General features: G+C 40.0%; 1 protein-coding gene across 2 annotated transcripts in view; it reads left to right on the forward strand.

The window, feature by feature from the left end:
- The window catches only part of nav1b (neuron navigator 1b), a 485,995-nt gene that overhangs the window by 357,306 nt on the left and 105,932 nt on the right, over window positions 1-22,757 (forward strand). For both annotated transcript variants that reach the window (XM_052034603.1, XM_052034604.1), the window contains one exon: window positions 19,013-19,715. In XM_052034603.1, the coding sequence (XP_051890563.1) occupies window positions 19,013-19,715 (703 nt within the window). The remainder of the gene's footprint in view (window positions 1-19,012; window positions 19,716-22,757) is intronic.

A 22,757-nucleotide genomic window follows, 5' to 3' on the forward strand; every position in this document is an offset into this window, starting at 1 on the left:
TTTTTTTTATGAAATCTGTGTTTGAGCCCAGCAAGACACAACACTGGCAGCAGATTGCTGACAGTTTCCTGAGATGGAGCCATTTGGTCCATTGCATCTGCACTGACCATCAAGCACCATTTTCCCTCTTGCATCCCCATGTACTCTCCCCCCATCTGATTCTCCTGTCATGCACTGATACTGCGGACATGCAACAGTTGATAAGTAACTGACCAACCAAATGAGCTTACTGCTTCATAATTTGCATTAGTTACTTAGAGTCCATCAAATGCAGGAAAAATTTGATATGCTGATCTTCTTATGTAATGCAACACACACCCATCAAATTGATCGAAAAAATCTTTTAAATTTTGTACAGCCCCTTCAGAAATGGTGAGTTGTTGTTAGTAAAGCCATGGATCAAGGTTTCTGCATTGAGATTGATTAGGGGGTCAGTCATACAACATAAGGGGAAAAGAGGCAATATTTGAGGTGAACTGACTGCAGTGTAGAAAGCTCAGAATCAAAACTTATACTGACTTTGCACTGAACTAAACTAAAAGCAAAGTAATGCAGAAACTGGAAATCTAAAATAAAAATAGAAAGAGCCAAAATACTGAAGTAACTGGCATAGACTCAGTAGGTCCAATGACCTTCTATATGGCAAGAGATATGAGAACAAAATTAACTTTGTATAAGACACAGAGTCAATGTTTCAGGTCAGGGATCTTTCTTCAGAACTGGGCTTAACATCGAAGAGCTGCTGAGACATGTCTTTGATAACAGAGCTGGAGGAACACAAACTCCAGAAGAAAATGAAGAAGTGTCTGCTTTGTCAGTACTAAACTGGAGACAGTTTTATTCTTTTGTATGACTTGCTGTAGTGCAAGTGCTGGATCAGTGGAGGCACCGGAGAGGGTTTTGTATTGTCAGCGCATAAACTAACTCCATGATTGTAAATAATGTTACCACAGGTGATTGTACATATGAGGAGGCATGCTAACTTCATTCGTCAACTGCGTACATAGGATGAGAATCAGCTTGCTGAGATGTAAGATCAAATAAGATATCTTTATTGATCACATGTACATTGAAACACACAGTGAAATGCATCTTTTTGCATAGTATTCTGGGGGCAGCCCGCAAGTGTCACCACGCTTCCAGCGCCAACATAGCAGGCCCACAACTTCCTAACCCATATGTCTTCTTGCGTAGCATTCTGGTGGCAGCCCGAAGGTGTTGCCACGCTTCCAGCACCAACATAGCGTGCCCGCAACTTCCTAACCTGTATGGTAACCAAATTAGTTGGCATGGAGCCTTTATAGAATGGTAACAAGCTAATCAATTGTGGAAGTAACATGGTAAAGGGAAGTGGTATCTATTGAGTGACAGAGGTCAAGGAGAACTTCAAAGGGAAACAAAGCGTGTTGACACTCATGAAACTTTGATCAGAATGGGCTAGATGCTGAGATTTGGTCAGAAGGTTTTGTGAAACAGAGAAATGAATGTTAGATGTTGCAGATGGAATTTTAAAACTCATTAGTGCTATAAGTCACATGCTCACCAAGGCACATCATCCTCTGAAGCTGTTGTCAGAGGGTTAATTTCAACCTCAGGTTTTCTTATATATTTTGATCTTTATAGTTTTTTGAAGTTTAATTGTGTGCTTACTGTGCAAGCTTCTGCCTGGGGCTCCAGAGTGTACCTTTTAATGGCAATTAAGAGATGTTGTCAAGTGTGAAGGGTGCTTTATTAAATGGATGCTGTTGTTAACTTTACCTTATGGAGAATTTGTCAGGACTTCACAACTTGAGATCATGTGTTAGTATAAAGATCGTGTTCATGGATACGAATCAGCATTTTGTACTATGACTAATATCTGTTTATAATACAGAGTTCACATCTAAATTCATGAATATAGGGATCACATCTGGACTTTAGTAAATAAAACAAAAATTGGAAGCAGAGCGAATACTTTTCTCAAAAGTTGTTATTTTTTGGAATGAGCAGAGGAACTGATAAAAATCAGAATCAGGTTTATTATCACTGTCTCATATGACGTGGAATTTGTTGTTTTGCGGCAGCAGTACAGTGCAAAGGCATAAAAACTATAAATTACAAAATAAATAGTGCAAAAAAAAAGGAACAATGAGTTAGTGTTCATGGGTTCATGCACTGTTCAGAAATCTGATGACAGAGGGGAAGAAGCTGCTCCTGAATTGTTGAGTGTGGGTCTTCAGGCTTCTGTACCTCCTCCCTGATAGTAGTAACAAGAAGAGGGCATGTCCCGGATGGTGAGGGTCCTTAATGATGGATGCTGCCTTCTTGAGGCACCGCCTCTTGAAGATATTATGGATGGTAGGGAGGGTTGTGCCCATGATGGAGCTGACTGAGGTTACAATCCTCTGCAGCCTCTTGCAATCCCGTGCACTGGAGCCTCCATGCCAGGCTGTGATGCAACCAGTCAGAATGCTCTCCACCGTACATCGATAGAAATGTGCAAGAGTGTTTGGTGACATACCAAATCTCCTCAAATTCCTAATGAATCAGAGCCACTGGTGTGCCTTCTTCATGATCGCATCAATGTGTTGGGCCCAGAGCAGATCCTCAGAGATGTTGACACCCAGGAACTTGAAGCCGCTCACCTTTTCCACTGCTGACCCCTCAATGAGGACTGGTGTGTGTTCTCCCGACTTCCCCTTTCTGAAGCTTCAACTAACCACTCATGAAATTGCGGCCCATAAATAAACAGTAAAGGGATAAGTTAACTGGACCCTGCAGTCGAGGTAATGAGGTGGTCAAATAGACGTTACAATGCCAGTGCTTGTTTTTAGCACAGTCAAATTTCTTGCGGTTTCGATCATTGGTTTCACCATAGCAAGTATCATAAATGTGTACATGACCACAGGTAAAAGAAGCCATCGTCTCTGCTATCAACAGATTAACCTGAGGACATGTTGTATGATATTTAACCTATTGAGATCATGGTATTGCCCCTGCTGTTTGGAAATGATTCAGTGACCAGGAAATAAAGATTTGAATCACAGCTTTCAAACACTTGGACTTGGGCTGGCATACATGAATGTTATTTCCTATTCTTTTTTGGAATTCACATTTTTTTGGTCTTGAAATGTGTTGGAAGCTTGCGAGGTTATCACACAGCTTTGGATTAATATTTAATTTAAATTTAATTTACTATTTTTGGTACAATACTGCTAAAATTAGTGGAAGTGTATCCAGATTTCAGATTAAAACATTTGTCAGGGTATTGCATTTCATATATACTAGAAAAAGAATGTGGTTTTATAATTCTAATGTTTTTTATACATGTGGAACTGAACTCACCTTTGGAAGGTTTTAAATTGTTCAGAGATTTGCATATGATTGTCGAAACGAGGGCTCTATTCTTATGAACCAAAGCAATGACATCTAAAAAGTGCATTATTTAGTATGAAATTTGTTGAAATTAATGTGGATTGTTGGTGAGGTAACCTGCCTTGAGTGTAATTAGTTATAGTGGGAAAATCCAGATAAAACATAGTCAGCTTTTAATGTTAATTTTATGCAACAGATGCATTGCTGCCCTTCGTCGCATTGTGTGAAGGTTTGAACAACGAATCATCATCAATTCTCATTATTGGATGATTTTTCATGTGTTATTTTGGTTTTACTCTCTGTGACTTCCATAACAAAAAACCTTTTACATGCTACTTTGTGCATGTAAGCAGCAGTTGTTAGAACAAGACACTGAAAGCCAAATAAAATGTAATCATGCCAGCAAATGATTGAGGTATGACATGACCTGGGGTCTGGAGTGTGTCTACACACTTTCATACTAATATATATCTAATACGTATTTATCAAAAGAGCAGCAATTTCAGTTATCATATTTAACACAGCACATGGAGATATATATTTTAACACCGTCCCATAATCTTATCTGCTTTAACTCCTATGATGAACCATCTGGACTCTCAGCAGCAATTTTCAATCATACCCTGACTGAAATCGTAAACACATTATTGGTGAATTACAAATCAATCTATTCTTTTAAGTAGCAAAAAAAAGATGGCATTTAAGTTGAGGCTCTCAGAAATTGCTTCAAGAAGAGCACTTCTGCAAGTTGCCTAAGCATTCAGTGGTGTACCTGTTTATGTGCATAACATTGACCACCAGCCTGAACTGAGCTAAATACTTCTATCTATATTTTGATGTCTTTTGGGTTGTCTGAACTTCCTTTCGTCCTGTCCAATCAAAATATATATTTTTAATTTCACCACTTTGACCCCTGTCCCCATTCCTATCCCACTGCATCATTGCATTTCTGCCTTCCTTCTCTCCTATGTCACCCCAAATAAACTTATTTCCACCCTCTGTGAGACTCTCAGCATACTCCAAAAGGCCAGTGAACTACCAGCAGCTGCTTCACTGAACATTAAAAATATAACATTATAAACCAGAACAAGAGGAGCCAATTCAACCTTTTGACCCTGCTCAGTTGTTCAAAAGAATTGGGGCTCATTTTCTACCATGGTTGCAATATTACCATACCCCTTGGATGTCTTATGTTAATGTGTGGCTTGAATGTACTCAGTGACTGAGTGTACACAAACCCCTGGCATTCAAAATCTCAGTCCTCAATGGTCATCCCCTCCTTCTGAGACCTGATCTCTATTTCTTGACCCAGGGGAATCATCTTTACATTGTTCTGGAGCGGCAGAGGCTGGGGGGAGACATGTAGTTTATAAGATTATGAGAAGCACAGATGGAGTAGACAGCCAGTATCTTTTTCCCAGGATTTACATGTCTAATACTAGAGGGCATGCATTTAAAGTGAGAGGGGGTAAGTTCTAAGGAGATCTATGGAACAAGTTTTTGCACAGAGAGTGGTGGGTGCCTGGAATGTGCTGCCAGGGATGGTAGTGGAGGCAAGCATGATAGAGGTGTTTAAGAGGCTCTTAGATAGGCACGTGAATCTGCAGAGAATGGAGGCATATGGACATTGTGTAGGCAGAAGGGATTAGTTGAGTTAGGCATTTAACTACTAGTTTAATTAGTTTGGCACAACATTGTGAGCTGAAGGGCCTGTTCCTGTGCTGTACTGTTCTATGTTATATTGTATACTCAAATTTAAGATTTTATATATTTCATTCAGATTGCCTATCATTCTTTTAAACTCTGAGGAATGTAGGCCTAGACTCCTCAATTTTTCCTCATGGTCACCCCTCCCTCTCCACCTATCCCTGGAATCCGTCTGGACGGATCCAAACAGTGTCCTCCTTCACTTCTGCTGACATTTTAACCCACAAGGGTTACTGTGGGCACTAACATCACTGACCTGCCCACTCCATTGTCTTCTGAATTTTCCTATAGAATGAACACTTGAGTAGAAACAAGCCATTTGCAATCCTTAATTATATTAGAAGAGATTGCACTGACCTCTTTTTGACTGAAAACTGGCTCACGAATGGTGATACTTGGCTATGAAGCTGTACTTGGCAACACCAGCCCTGCCCTGTCATGGTAGTTGTGTAGTCCTCTTCACCAAATAATATTTTCAGTTTATCCTCCTAAGACTCTGTTTCCTTCTTTCCCTTCATACATCTTACATTGTTCCACTCCCATCATATATCCTTTGAGATCCACACATCCTGCTTTTTTGCCCCCAAGACATGCCTCAAATTTCTTGCCAATGTATTTTCCTCCTATCCTCCAACAGCATCTGCACTGAATGAAGTTTTATCCTTGTGGATGTTAACCTTCTTATCAACTTATCTAGCCAATTTCCCTCTGAATTCCCTGCTCCGAAGTAGTTGCCTCCAAGGAAGTCAAGACCTGTTAATCTTTCTCCAGAAATGACCAAGCTCTTGAATTGTGTGCCAACTGGTGGTGCAATCAGCAATGTAATCATGTTGTTTCATGTTGAAGGAATACTTGCAAAGTTTTAGGCATTATAAACGTAAAGTGCAACTCTTCAACAAGTAACCCTGCTGTTAAATTATATTACAATACTTTAATGCATAAGTCTTTCAGAAATGCATTTTTTGCCTCTTATTTATGAACTACGGAGGTGTAAGGTAGAAAATCAGAGATGTTGGGAGCACTTTGCATCGATGAACAGTAAAATTAGAATATTTGTGGCCTGGAAACTTTGGCCATCTGTTTGGAATTTAACTCTGTTGGGTAGTTGTACAGAATTATTAAAAGAGAACCATATCCTCTGGCATCCGTTCATATGTGTTGCAGGTGTTCTTCACGGTGATGAACTTGATGGTCACCCACTGATGGGAATAATGCAGTACCACCTTCTAGGGTGGGTGCCTTGACATCAGGGAGACCTTTCTTATCCTCACCTCGTGCCACGAGAAATTTTTTGCAAGCTTTTAGTGCGAGGATTATGAACCATGGAGTAGGATTTCTGCTTTGTGCAAAACCTTGAAAGTGAACTGATTTTTTTTAAAGGGAACTTAGTCCTCAAGTTTCCACTCAAATACAATTGCAAAATAGCAAATGTTAAATCTTCCATAAACCAGTGTAAATGGGCAGTGTTTTAATGCTTATTTTCTTTTCCTCTTGCAAAAAAAATCCTTGAGATATTTAAGAGTTGTTATTTAGTTCCTTTTTATTAGTACAGCTGCAATGCACAACACAAAATAAGCATTTTTATTAAAAATATCTCTTCCAGTACTTGTGTGTAGCTCAACGTTAAACCACTGAAATTGATTTAAAAAGTACATAAAACAGTTTTCTAGTTTGATTGTTGTGCATTTAATTAAGTAAATACATTCTATCATTTAAAAGCTTTTAAAAGGTATCCGTGGAGCCTGTGCCTAAAAACGTAGTTCTGTACAGAGCTTGCGAGGAAACACGGTGTGTATTGATTTGATCCAGAGGCAGAGTTAATTTCTAGTTTGAATTTAATGTGAAACAGAATGGAAACATGAATTACTCTGGACAACACTTGTGTTTGAAATTACTGAACATTTGTGCTGATTTGTCCAGTTTCTATCAAATTGCCTAGCTGGATCCAAGGCAGTCTAGGGGGGAAATTCTACCCATATCTAGAGGCTGTTTTTTCTCTCTCACTAATACTTTATGTTGACCCATCTCCATACAGCCATTCCAACTTGACCAAATTATTTTTCAGCCTTTAAAAGAGACTTCAGCTCTTTTGTAATCTCCCTGTACAAAGTGTTTTTCCTATGGATTCACTATTCATGCAGTTTCTTATCTCCATGCAGCCAAGAACCGTGTGGAAGGTTGAAACCATGCTTAGTTGCTTGTATTAACACAATATAGCTGTGATTGCACGCTGTACTCCAGTTCCATTGACTGTAGTCATTAACCCATTTAAACACAAGGATGTGAGACAACTGTTATTTTAAAACTATTCTTTTTGTTGTCAGAGTTATTTTGATATTTTGCTTCTATTTCCAGTAGTATGGATATTGTGGAGCTAGGATCACATCAAAGTATACCCACCTGTCTGAAATTGAGGGTTTGCCAGATCCATTTTTAATGTGTTGTCCTGACTGCTGATAGCTTTCTTGTAGCCAATAAATGCAGTGGATTGGTAGTGAGATTGTGATGAAACATACACCTCACTGTTCTCTCTGCGCTGTTGGCATCTCAGAACATCAGTACCCTTTAGTGAATGATAGTCAAATATCACGACCAGTCCAAACATGCACAATAATGAACTCCAGAATGTCCCTACTTTCCAAAATGATTGGTTGCACATCATAAGATAAATTTAGAAATGCAGAGTAATTATTTATTCTGTCATGTCTGCAGATGAATGTAAAGTTAGATTATATAAGCAGCTTGCTTTATTTTCACAGTTAATAGTCTCATATGTATACTCGATTAGATCATTGCCTTGTACTTTACTAAGAGGTTTGATTATCACCATGTAACCTGTCGTAATGTAATACTGCAGTTGCAATCTAAGACAATATTTTGAGTTATCTAATCCATCATGGATCCACCGGGGCCTAAATAAAATATTACCCCACAGTTAATCATCATGTCAAATATCACTTGCTCAGGCTTTTGCATGTAAATATGAAGTCACAAGTTCATATTCCCTGTAGGAAGCTAAGCTTGAAGAAAGTGCAGGTCAAAGATGCAGCACCGTTAGTCTTTAGTCTGAGCTCTCTTCAAGTACATTTCCCTGCTGGGACATGTATTTTGTTCATTCCTCTGTATATTTAACAAATGTATTTATTTGCAAAGAAGCACATGAAGATGTATTTAATATTATTTATATATTCATACTGTTTCATATGTTTCTGTGAAAAAACTTAGTATTAAGGGTAGATTTTCCCCAGTAGGAAGGTACTAAATAAATCTTCTAAGTAATTACTTTTGGCCTTCCACAGTAAGCCAAATAATATATTCATATCTATCTTAGATTAAATAGCCATGTTACATCACTGTCAACCGAATCAACCAAACCGCTGTACTAATATTGAAATAACACTGCAGCATCAAATAAAAAAATGCCGTTACAAGAGTATGATAGGCTGAAAATACTTGCAGAAAGTTAAAGGATTAAGATTCCTTTTGTTAAATCACTATAGCAACAACTTCCATTTATTTAACACCTTCGTCAAGGTGCTTCACGTGTAAGTTAAAATAAAATTGAAGCCTAGCCTTATAAGGAAATATTGAGGCAGATGACCAAGTCCTTGGTCAACGACCAGCTTTTAAGGTGTGATAAAGGAAGAAAGAGGGAGCAAAAGTATTAGCAGGGATTTCCTCAACTTAGGACTTTGGTAGCTGAAGCCAAGACAGCAATGATGGAATAATAACATTTGGGGCGTGCAAGAAACCCAAACTGGTAGATATAAATTTGAACTAGATTGCAGAGAAATGAAAAAAGGAGACTTCATAATTGAGGCATTGGTCAGTGGTTGTGCATCTCATGTCTGCAAACACAGGATGATGGGTGAATGCGGCTTGAGAGTTCAGACACAAGCAACCGACATTTGGATGACCTCAAGTCTGCAAAGACTATTGAGGGTTCCAGCAGCAGGTGACAGAAGCAGAGATGCAGTTGGGTGGAAGGAGGCAGAGATGGCAACTGATATGTGGTCCAAAACTCAACCCCATGTCAGATGTGAGACTAAGCTTATGAATGGTCTCGTTCCAGGTTGGGCAATTGCCAGGAAGAGGGGCACTATCAGTGGCTAAGGGAAAGAGCTTATAATAAGGATTCAAGACCATAGCTTTGGTCATCCCAATATTTAACTTGTACTTTCCAGTTTAAAAATTTAGAGACAATGGAGAGTGGGGTCTGACTGTAGCTTATTTCTTTGTCCTCTGTGAGGCCCTAATTAAAGTGCTGTCTTCAGCTGAAATATTTATAAAGTGATAACAACAGGTTGGGGTTCTGAGAGAGAAGGTGAGGAACAACTCTGAATCTGGTCAACCTAAGTAATGCTGCATAATCAGATTTGCACATCTGCCAATCATGAGCTTCTTGTCACCTCTCCAGCATAAATTATGTGTATAAATGGCGAGGCAGGGATGGATGTAGAGGAACATGCTTTTTTGTCTGTTTATTAATTACACCCTTACACTCTGTAACTGAATTATCCATTCAAACAAATTAAAATGCACCAGATGTATTATCTATCTGTTTGGCATTCAGTTGGGATTCTGTGTCAGATTAAACTATCATGGATCAACCAACATCTATTTCACATTCGCTTTACTTTATCATTTTTATATCTCACCAAGCAGGTGCTCCTTCTGAAAACAAAAGATTGTTGGTATAAAAATTGAATTTGCTGAGCAGTGGATCTATCCCCAGTATTGAATTGTGATAAAATAACATCAGGATATGAAGACTTGTTTTTGCTGACTGTCGAGGGCCAAACAATGTCATTGTGCAACTAAATTTGACCTCTGCTTGTTATTGAGAATATATTGAACTCTCAGTACTCATGAATTAGCTTTAATGCCATGTGTAATTCAAATGAAAAATTCAGTGGATTTGCCATCATGGTCAATTTCTATCCACTGTGTCAATTCAATTCAATGTCATAAATCTGATTTTTCAGCCTTGTTTAATCTGATTGGTCTCATTGTAAAGTATAAATCATTTCCATGGAGGGGAATATTTGTTATTCTCACTCACTTGTCAACATGTAAGCCAGCCTAGCAGAATATTTAAAAAGTATGTTAATTGTATTCTTAAAGAGGAGCATCCTACTTGCAGTACTGAAGTTAGTGTCTCCTTTGAATGAACACTGAATAAAGCTGCAGAAATTCTAGTTCTATAAGTGGTTCTTTATCCTACATATCTTAAGTTTGAAGCAGTTGGTTGAATTAGAGCTAAGAAAACCATTTTGATGAAGTAAAATAATGTATCTGTGTCCATTGCTGCCATCCAATTCTGTCCCTAATTTCCTAAATGCATGAACCAGATTGCAACCATTGATTTATATCCATGATTCAGAGAGCATCATATACAAAGTTGTGCAACTGGCTGTGATTGGCTCAGGCACCTGTAGTCTCCATCCCCACCAATACTTGGTCCAGAAGCATCACGGACTCCAGTGACATGGTTTGAACGTGGCAGGGCCTCAAGCGGCTTACTGAGGAACCCAGGCCCCCAGGAAAGCTTTGGCCCAGAGTATCTCAGGTGTTGGTGTGAATGTTGTAGTTCTTCATGCAGATGTTGAGTACATTCTTGAATCTTTTCTGTCACCTGGTGATCTCTTCCTATTTGAGTGCTCAGAGTAGAGTGAAAATTTTAATCAATACAGATGCTGGAAATCTGAAACAAAAACAGAAAATATTACAGAAACTCGGCAAGTCAGGCAGCATCTATGGACAGAGAAATCAAAGTAATATTTCAGGTTGAAACATGCTTCCTCAGACCCAGGAATAAGATAACGAGTTGCAGAGAGTGTGGGAGGGGATGGCTAGATAAAAGGGAATATTTCTGATAGGGTGACTTTGGGGTTGCAATGGGGAAAAGTATAGATGAAGTCATCCAGTCCATAGGATGATGAGGCCAGTTACAGAGAGGAAGCATGTACAAAGGAGCATAAAAGCAATGAAATGAGTGCAGTTAGACAGAGGATACACAAAGCAATATGAAACCTGCAAAATGCAGAGCTGGTCAGATATAGGATCCAGGAGGTGATTACCCCTGCATAAATGGGGAATCTCAGCAAGAATGGGCTCCAGGACTGGATATGGAGTCTAGCAGTGGAAAGAACTGATAGATTTAGCATTTCCAGTCTATGATTTTCTTTTTTAAAACTGCATACATGCAAGTCCCAGATTTGCTGCTATTTATAAAGCTAAGCACTGATGGTTTTGTTCAGAACCACCAGCATTAACAAGTGTTAAGTTAGAGACGTTTACAACACAGAAATGTGCACTGTTGACCCATAAATTCACTTTCCCTGAGAAGAAATGCACCAGCACTGGATTCAAAGGCTGGTCTTAGCTCACCCCACATTCAAATTTTGGATCAGTGCAACAGCTGCACTCTGATCCTTGAACAGCTGATTAAAAGTTTGATTAACACATCGTATTTTAACCACAGAGATAGCAGTAGAACGAGGAGGAATTAAATCCACGAAGCCATTATGAACCAGAACATATGGTTCCAGAAGATGAAAAATATATGTGAGGGTGAAATCATTTGCACACTACACTTCATAAGCTAATAACTGAAAGCACATTTTTTTCAAGTTAGAAAACCATATAAAGGCTAACCTCCTGTTACCATCACAGTGTCATGGTTGAAATGTGTGAAATCAAAATTTCCATTTTTAGGGATACTGGTGGACAGGAAATAGTCCCCAACCATGTGCTAAACATGTACGATGCACAGCTGCTACTATTTATACTTCTATTCCAATGTTCAGATGCATTGATTTCAATAGAGCTGACTTTTGGACAACACGCAAATGCTACCATATCACATGAATTTTTCCAGTCAGGATTCCCTTTGCTGACAATGCGTGCATGCAAGTCCCAGATTTACTGCCATTGAAAAGGCAGAAAATACATTTTGGATCCTATTTTGCAAAATATAAGATTCCTTCCATTTATTTTGGAATGATAACATCAGAAGATATATGTGGTGTCCTGAATGAATACTTTGCATTAGTATTTTCACCAGGGAGAAGGATGAGGAGGATGAAGAGTTAGGGGAGGTATCCCCCGATAGTCTGGAACATATGTATCAGGAAAGAGGAACTGTTAGAGATATTGACGTACATTAAGATGAACAAAACCCCAGGCCCTGATGGGATCTATCCCAGGGTATTAGGGGAAGCAAGGCAGGAGATTGAGGCTCTGACAGGGATTCTTCCATCATCTTTAGCCCTGGGTGAGGTACTGGAAGGCTCGAGGGGAACTAATGTTGTTCCCATATTCAAGAAGGGTGGTGGGGACAAGCCAGGAAACTACAGGCCAGTGAGCCTTACATCAGTAGTAGGGAAACTATCGGAAGGGATTCTTAGGGATGGGACTTATGATCACTTGGAAAGGCACGGACTGATTAGGAGGAGTCAGCATGGTATTGTGCATGGGAAATCCTGCCTCTCAAATCTGAGTGTTTTGAGGAGGTTACCGAGAAAACTGATGAAGGCAAGATGGTACACATGGTATATATGGACTTTTGCAAGGTTTTGACAAGGTCCCACATGGTAGGCTATTCCAGAAATTTAGGGCACATGGGATCCAAGGTGTTTTGGCAAACTGCATACAAACTTGGCTTGGTGAGAGGAGGCAGAGGGTAATGGTGGAGGGTTGACTGTAAGTCTGTAACAAGTGGTGTACCACAGGGGTAGGTGCTGGGACCTTTGTTTGTCATATATATTGTATTTTTCCCAAGGGAAGGGGAATCTAAAACTAGAGAACATAGGTTTAAAGTTAGAGGGGAAATATTTAAAAGAGATCTGAGGGGCAAGTTTTTGACAGAGAGGGTGGTGTGTATATGGAACAACCTACCAGAGGAAGAGGTAGAGGCAGGTACAATCAGTGTTTAGGAAGCATTTGGACAGGTATGTGGATAGGAGAGAAATAGAGGGACAGGGGCCAAATGCAAGAAGATGGAATTAACTTAGATGGGCATCTCATTCGGCATGTACAAGTGGGCTGAAGGGCCTATTTCTGTACTGTGTAACTCCATGAAAAAGAATAAGCCAAGAAATTATAGGAATTATATGATCTTTTTCATCAGTCATGGGTAAATTATTGGAAGGTATTCTAAGGGACGGGATCTATACGTTTTTGGATAGACAAGGCCTGATTAGGGATAGTCGACATGGCTTTATGCGTGGTAGGTCATGTCTAACCAATCTTATCGAGTTTCTCGAGGAGGTTACCAAGAAGGTTGATGAAGGAAAGGCAGTGAACGTTGTCTGCATGGACTTTTGCAAGGCTTTTGACAAAGTCCCGCATGGGAGGCTGGTCCAGAAGGTTAAATCGGTTGGCATTCAGGATGAAGTAACCAATTGGATTCAACATTGGCTTAGCAGGACAAGCCAGAGAGTGGTAGTAGATGGTTGTCTGTCTGACTGGAGGCCTGTGACTAGTGGTGTGCCACAGGGATCGGTGTTGGGTCTGTTGTTGTTTATCATCTATATCAATGATTTATATGATAGTGTGATAAACTGGATCAGCAAGTTTGCAGATGATGCCAAGACAGGGACCATAATGGACAACGAGGAAAGTTATCTAAGCTTACAACGTGATCTTGACCAGGTGGGAAAATAGGCTGGAAAATGGCAGATGGAATTTAATGCAGACAAGTGTGAGGTGTTGTACTTTGGGAGGACAAACCAGGGTAGGACTTACACAGTGAATGATAGGGCTCTGAGCTGTGTGGTAGAACAAAGGGACCTGGGAATACAGATCCATAATCCCTTGAAAGTGGCATCACAGGTAGATAGGGTCATAAAGAGAGCTTTTGGCCCATTGGCCTTCATAAATCAGGGCATTGAGTACAGGAGTTGGGATGTTATGTTGAAGTTGTACAAGATGGTGAGGCCAAATTTAGAGTATTGTGTGCAGTTCTGGTCACCTGCCTACGGGAAAGATATCAATAAGCTTGAAAGACTGCAGAGAAAATTTACAAGGATGTTGCTGGGACTTGAGGACCTGAGTTATAGGGAAAGGCTGAATAGGTTAGGACTTTATTACCTGGAGCGCAGGAGAACGAGGGGAGATCTTCTAGAGGTATACAAAATTATGAGGGGTATAGACAGGGTGAATGCATGCAGGCTTTTTCCCCTTAGGTTGGATGAGACTAGAACTAGAGGACATGGGTTTAGGGTGAAAGGTGAAATATTTAAGGGGAATATGAGGGGGAGCTTCTTCACTCAGAGGGTGGTGCAAGTGTGGAACGAGCTGCCAGCGGAAATGGTCGATGTGGTTCAATTGTAACATTTAAGAGAAGTTTGGATAGGTACATGGATGGGAAGGGTTTGGAGAGATATGGTCCGGGTGCAAGTAGATGGAACTAGGCAGAAGATCAGGTCGGCATGGGCTAGATGAGCCGAAGGGCCTGTTTCTGTACTGTTGTACTCTATGACTCTATCATATTGACATTGTTGGCTGGGTTATTTTCTGATAAACATGCCCCAAATACTCTGCTGCGGTATTCCTGTTAAGCTGTGAGAATTTGTTTATCAACACACACAAAAATTGCTGGAGGAACTCAGCAGGTCAGGCAGCATCTATGGAGAGAAATAAACAGTCAACATTTCGGGTTGAGACCCTTCATCGGGACTGGAAAGGAAGAGGACAGAAGCCAGAATAAGAAGGTTGGGGGAGGGGGAGGAGCACACGCAGGCAGTTGATAGGTGAGTTCAGATTATAGGTGAGTCAATAGGTGAGTTTTGTTTATATAGTATTTTATTCAACATTTGGGGCCTGATATGATTGCTAGGATTTCTTCTTTTTCCAGATTTGTTCACTGTTATATGCATTGCCTTTTGGTATTCCATGATCCCACCAGAGCTAACAACCCTTCTTTAACATGTGAGCCAGGTCAGTGAATGTCAAAAGGTTATTTGACCAAAGAGGCTTTAAAATCACATCTAATCTAGTGTTAATCTGACTTGCAGCAGGGACTCTGGAAATCAATCAGGAGTCAGGGCACAGAGTGATTTTCCCCTTGCCAGCCCAAGATTACTGGGCACAACTGCTGTCTCTGTTGAAATCAGATGTGACATTTCAGGTCAGGATCAAATCTGGCATGATAGATTAAGGGCACTCTGCACCATTTACCGTTACCCAGAAGACTATGAGAGAGCAACAATCATGAATGATTTATTTTTGTCACAGATGGGTTTGTTCACTCTCTCTGAAAGGACATAGATATATGCTGATAATACTCCTTCAATTATAAAGTCTATGTTTTGCAAAATAATAGTATTTGTATGTAAACAAAGAAATTATAAGTTCTCTTTATAGATCTAAATCAGATTGATCTGAATGTGCTCTTACCATCTGTGTGTGTTGATGCCTGAATAAGCCAGAGCTCACAATGCCGTGCACCTGCTATAGCTTGTTCACATGGTTAATTGAACTTGGTGCGAGGGGGTTCCAGGACTCTGTATTTTACAGAATATTTCAAAGCAAAATAATTTAAATCTGCCGAAGAACTTGGAGGCATGTTGTGCCTGGTCTGCAATTCTGTTTGTATTGCTCTTCAACTGTGAATGTCACAAACCAGATTGTCACATCTCAAGTCTTGGTTGGGCAAAAAAACTATTAACTGATACAATTAAATGGTATTAATTCGCTGATGTAAAAATAATCAAAAATGAATTTCACACTCACATAAAAAGGCACCAATCAGCAACTCTCAACTAAGTAGAATTTTCTTCTAAACCCAACTATCATTAATAACATAAAATGAATTTATCTCGTTATATGTACTTTATGATGACATACACATTTCTTTACAAACTGCATTTGGTTTTTACTTGAACCAGGTTTCTCACCTGAACCAGATAAAGGTACAAACCAAAAGTAATCTTCATCATGAAGTACTTATAAAAAGATACAAAAAGCTGATTACTTCAAGGCACGTTATAAAGACAATTCATTTGCATAGATACTTTGCTCAAACTGGGATGTGAAATTTGCTTCCTACTTCAGCCTCTGAGTTGTAAATTTTCTCAGGACCTGCAATGCTAAAACATTTCAGTTCCTGTGGGGAACAAAACACAGTTGGAACAATTATGAGCTGTGAGTGATGGGAAAAACAAACATTGGCCCAGAATTTTTAATCAGAGGTGAAGCAATGATACTCACCACTGACTTTTAAGAAAGCCCCCTGCAAAGATTAAGTAATCTCCATGATGAGAACATCTTTTCAAATGTCTGTTTCTGTCAGCTGTCAGTTCAGAGGGATCCTCCACAGTCAGTTACATTAAAGTCTTCACAGGAAGCAAGAAGTGTAGGTTTTAAAAAAACTTATAACACTCTTACAATGTTAAATATAAAGATTTAAATGGACACATATGATTAAGTTTGAAGCTAAAACATCATAAATAAACTAATTAAAATATAAAATATAAAAATCTTTATGTTAGAGATTTACAACACACACAAAAAATAGTTTTATGGGGGGGCAGAAAGTTGTTTGACAGTAATTATGACTTAGTTTGCAGTTTAAAAACTCACTAATACCTCCTGCAGCAAGGCATAGTTTTGGGGTTTTTTTACTGCAAGACTATTTTGTTACTGCCTTTATTTACAAGTTGGAGTTGAGCAATTTTTGGCACACTTAGCACCTGCCACATGCAGCACTACTGTGCAAACAGGGGATCTAATTGTGAAATTGGAGTGCAACCTGGTAAAGAAATAGTTAAGGTGGTTTTCCACCTTGGAACATGTGGTAAAACCTGTGCAATTCCTGATGGCAGCTGCCTGTGGTGCTTGCAGTTGCTGCAAATTAGCTGTGTTAGCTGCTGGGAAGTGAGTCAACTCCTCAACAACATTCTCAATGGCAGCTGCAATACAGCAATATAAAGGGTAAAGAGTGGAGGGGAAAGGGAACACATGGCATCCACCTGTGCATCTGGACACATCTCCTACAATGGTCTGACCTGATGGAGTTCAATACTCTGAGTTGCGCAAGGTTCTGCACGTTATGGGCTCAACAAGTGACCCAGTGCCATACACTGAGGTGCATACTATAGAGATGTAACTAACATTGTCAGTGATTCTTGTGGAGCAAGGATGAGTGAAGAATAACGAGTCTGGTGGTAGCTTTGAATAAAGTGCCAATATCCCCAGTTAATTCACATCATTTGGCCAATATTTCTTGCATGCTCCTTGTTTTACCATAAGACTCAAACACAGGACAGAGGTCACAGTTTCAGCAGCTAAATTCTGCCAATAAACAGAGAAATTACTCTTGCACTCTGGATGATATCATTTGATGTGTACCTGACAACTGGAAAATATTGAGAGCCAGTAAGGTGAATCTTGCCCAATAATACTCAGGACAATATCCCATTGGTTTTTAATTGAATCAGAATGGGTTGCTAATACAACCTAATAGGTGCAAAGGAATAACTTTTAAAATTGCACATTAAAAAGTGTTTAAATGGATCTAATTTCCAGGCACCTCCATTCAAAGGATTTCTCTTGAGTCTATTGAATAAACTCACAAACAGCAGAGCCTTTAGACTGGATTGTTGGCAATAATATTATGATTTCTGCACTAAACTCTGCCTGCACGGAAATCCCAAAGTTGCTGTCAGGTTCCAGTTTAATGGAAACAATCCTGACTATTCCCACATCATTACCACTGCAAAATCTGGCCATGTAGAAATAAACTGGTTTACACTCTGGGTCACTGAGTAAGAGTTATGAGTCGCAGTGAAACAAACCTGCCTTATGACTTTGATGGGTAATTGCATAAGGGATCAACAGGTTACCAGATGTTCTGATGCTGACTGTGGATATGCCCACAAAATGCCACATTACTGTTTATTGAAAATGATGCCAACCAAAATGAGCCAATAGCGAAGACCTGTTTAGTGTGTTGATACATCAAAACAGTGCAATGACATGCCCACTATGGGTGATAAAGAGATACATATTTTGAGATCTGAAAATACCAAAAAAGTAAGGTAGAGCTGGTTTAGTTAATAATGTAGCAGCAGAGGACCCTTCAGGCCTGTTCCATTATTCAATGGCCCACTGATTTTGAACCAAGCCCTGCCACAATAATGAGCTGAAAGCTTGTTCCCTATTCCTATACTTTGTGGACCTCCCTCCCCTGCAAAGCACCATCACCCCACCCTACATTCCACCCTGCCCTGGTGCCATCACACACACACACCTGAATTCATTGCCTATTTTTTTATGCCCTGCATTAATGAAGTCAAGGCCTCCCAGCTCACAAGAAGTTCTGGGCCCAATATTCTCAGCGATCGGTCTTTGATAAAAACTACTGTCTGACTGATTCCATATTCCTTTCTGAGAGGCAAAGCCTTCCTAAAGTCAAAAGTCAAAGTTGAATTGATTGCCATATGGACAAGAACATGTACGCAAAGGTGCAATGAAAAACCTGCTTGCAGCAGCATCACAGGCACATAGCATCAGAGGTACAACATTCAAAAAAAAAGCATAAATTAAACATAAATTTTGCAAAATTATACAATGAAGAACACAATTAGAACAAAAAATAAACAAAGTCTATTGCAGTGCAAAGTGGCTATAGTGTTGCTATACTGAGGTAGTGGTTTGGGTTGTGCAAGTTGGTTCAAGAACCGAATGGTTGAAAGGAAGTAGCTGTTCTTGAACTTGGTGGTTTGAGACTTCAGGCTTCTGTACCTCCTGCCCAAAGATGGTTGTGAGAATATGGCATGACCTGGATGGTGGCCATATTTCTGTTCCTTTGCTTCCTGATGAGGTGATTAACCAGCATCTCGGGATTAACTTGAATGAGATACACCAGAAGTATTGCCTGTGGACTCTGTTTTGCCTCAATTTCCTGACCATTAATTCCTCTTCATTCTTCTTTTTGCACCTGCAGGTAAAATTGATTCTAAAGTCCAAGACAAAGGAAAATTGGCTCTCAAAGGAACAAGCTTGCAAAGATCTTCTTCTGACGCTAGTAGGGACAGAGTTGGAGAAGCACGAAAACCTCCATCAGGAATTTCCAGGCCTTCTACTGGTGGTTCTTTTGGCTATAAGAAGCCAACTACAGGCACCGCAACTGTGATGACATCTGGTGGGAGCTCTGTGCCAGTGGGAAAAACTCAGAAATCCACAGGCATCCCTGTTAAACCAACAAACTCCAGGAAAACCAGCCTTGATGTTTCCCAAAACCATGATGGTTTCATGTCATCAGGTGCAAGGACAGCCGTGCAGTACCGCAGCTTGCCCCGTCCAGCCAAGTCGAGTTCTGTTAGTGTCACTGGCAGAGCAGGTGTAAATAGACCTGTTAGTAGCAACATTGACCCAAGTCTCATCAGCAGTAAGCATGGGGGTATCCCTGTGTCACGTCTGAAAGAACCCTCAAAAATTGGTTTGGGGCGTACAAATTCAGGACCAGTGAATCAAACAGATCGAGAGAAAGAGAAGGCAAAGGCAAAGGCAGTGGCTTCGGATACTGAATGTACAACTGCAGCAAGTTCTGCAAAGACCACTGCAACCCCCGAAAGTCAAAATAAATTGCAAGGAATGCGACAGCAAAGTTCCAAGTTCTCAGAGATGTCATCTCCAACAGCACAGAGGTGAGCTGTATGAACATTCAGATGATTACATTTCAAATAGATTTTAATCATATAATTAATTCATTGCATATTTATACATGCAGTGATCATTTATTGTTATTATAATTAAGCTAAATTACAGTGACCATAAATCAGATTTGTGTTTTAACAATATGGAATTTCATTTTCAATTTGATTGAGGCCAAAATAATCCTGTTATTTTAATGGTCCCTGTCTTTATCATTGAAGACACCTGTGTTGTTTCCTTATTTCCACATGTTATTAAAGGTTAGCTAATTTACATCTATCATAATTTTGCTAAGAATTTAGTTTTAAGCTTTTATAATATGGAATTTAATTGCCAATTTTATTGAGGCTAAAATGATTCTGGTCTTTTTTTAAATGGTACCTGCTTTTATCATTGAAGACACCTGTGTTGTCTCCTCACTTCCATATGGCTAATTGGTATTTCTCCATGATTGCTGGCAGTGGGCCATGCCATGCTAATTGACAGATAGTGCTTCACTGGAAGGGCTTTACAGCATTTTCTGGTAAAGTTTGCCTGCTGAATTGGCCCCAAGTTAGAGCAGCCACAGGGGCAGCAGTAGCATTAATTTATATTGAAAGGAATAGTGGTAAGGGAACATGGTATTAGAGTATTTACATATTTTAATTAACTGTTTAGTTAAATATTTTAATTGTTAGGCATGTTCTGAAGTGTTTTAGTTTTATTTTAATAATTTTTAATAGTTTGAGTAGTAAAGCTAATAATTCAGCATCCAACCATTCAGAAATGCTTACGGTTGTGCATGTGACAAACAGGGTGTGCGGCCAGAACCGAGGTTCCAGAGAGCGGCTAGGTCTGGGGTCTGGGTTGTATGCCGCCTAGGCCCAAGTAGGGGACAGAGGTGCCAGGGGTTAGGACTGTGGGTAGTTTTGCAGCTGGAGCCGTGGTCCTGGGTAGAATCATAGAGCAATACATCACGGATACAGGCCCTTCGGCCCAACGAGTCCATGCCGACCATGGTGCCCATCCAGCTAGTCCCGATTTCCTGCATTCGGCCCATATCTCTCCAAGCCCCGCCCCTCCATGTACCCATCCAAGTGCTTCTGAAATGATACTATTGTACCTGCCTCAACGACTTCCTCTGGCAGCTCGTTCCATATACTCACCACCCTCTGCGTGAAACAGAGTGCCCCTCAGGTCCCTTTTAAATCTTCCTCCTCTCACCCTAAATCTATGCCCCCTATTTTTGGACTCCCCTACCCTGGGGAAAAGACTGTTACGTCCACTTTATCTATGCCTCTTATAATTTTAAGCATTTCTATAAGGTCACCCATCATTCTCCTATGTTCCAAGGAATAAAGACCTAGCCTGGCCAACCTCTCGCTGTAACTCAGGCCCTCAAGTCCTGGCAACATCCTCGTAAATCTTTTCTGTACTCTTTCCAGTTTAACCACATCTTTCCTGTAACAGGGTGACCAAAACTGTACACAGTACTCCAAGTGCGGCCTCACCAATGACTTATACAACTGCAACCTAATGTCCCAACTCCTATACTCAGTGCCCTGACTGATGAAGGCCAGCGTGCTAAATGCCTTTTTCACCACCCTGTCTACCTGTGATGTCACTTTCAATGAACTATGCACTTGTACTACTAGGTCCCTCTGTTCCATTACATGCCCGAGTGCCCTACCATTCATAGTACTTGTATATTTCCTGCTCCCTTTAAACTCACTGGGTTCACTGGATAATTTATTGTACTACTGTGTAACATGTAAAAAAAAGTGAAATATAAGTGTGTGTGGATATTAATAGGAGTAACATCCAATAGTCCGAAAGTCTGCTCTTCCAGTACTACTGAAATCCCAAGGATTTTGGATGATTGGAGCTTTATTGTAATAGGTTTCAAATGCTTTTGAAGTGCAAAGGCATTCAGAAACATTTGTAGATTTTGACAGGTTTAATTGCCCAAATGGCAAATCCAGAATCCATGGCTTTGTTATTTTGTGAGCCACTCGAGTGCCTGGAGAAATTTGTGTCCTCTGTTGATGACCACTCTGCCACTGGCAATAGTTCCTACTCACTTGGTCTTCATGGATTTCAACACATCTGTTAAATCTGCCCTGTCTACGAAGAGTATTCTTATTTCTCCAGTCTCAGATGTTTGTCATTTATGGTATGTTTTCAGAAATTCTCCACTTCACCATCTCAAAGACTTTGGCATGTGATGCCTAGAATTCGATAAATACTCTACCAGGAGCTTAACCAGTGCTTTAGAGTCATAGAGATGTTAGGCACAAAATGGCTCTTTGGCCCATCACATCCACACCGACCTCTCTTGCCCCATCTACCCTAATCCCATTTGCCTGCATTAGGACTGTGTCCTTCTATGTCTTGCCTTTTAAACATCACGTCTTTTAAATGTCTTTTAAACATAGTAATAGTCAATAGAATTACATAGTGTTATCTTATAAAGCTTTGGCATAACATCCTTTCCTTCTTCACCAAGTAACTACCTCTGATTATGAACCCAAGAATCTCATATGCCCTTTTAAAAAACATTCTTAACTTGTCCTAACGCCTTCAAGAATTTGTGTATAAATATTTCAGGTGTCAATAATTCTGCACCCTTTAACATGGTACTATGTTATGTTACCTCTGCACATTGTTCATGCTGACATGTATCACCTTACATTTGCCTGCATTAAATTAACCCGCCATTGGCCACTCAGTGATCCAGTTTGAATACGCCCTCCTCAAGTCTGTTACTATCCTCCTCATTGTTTACTACTTTCTGTCATCTGCAAGTTTTTTTAAGTGGTACCCTTTATGCTTCAGTTCTTCTATTTGAAACAAAGTGGTGCTGATACCAACCTCTGAGGGACAATTCTGCACCACCTCCTTCCAGTCTGAAAAACAGCCATTCATCATTGTTCTCTGCTTTCTGTCACTTCACCAATTTGACTTCCATGGAGCCACCAACCCTTTAATCCCAATGGATTTAATGTTGCAGACATTTATTAACTGATACTTCATCAAATACTTTTCTGAAAGTTCAT

Source organism: Pristis pectinata, chromosome 20 (assembly GCF_009764475.1).
Source record: "Pristis pectinata isolate sPriPec2 chromosome 20, sPriPec2.1.pri, whole genome shotgun sequence".
NCBI lineage: Eukaryota > Metazoa > Chordata > Chondrichthyes > Rhinopristiformes > Pristidae > Pristis > Pristis pectinata.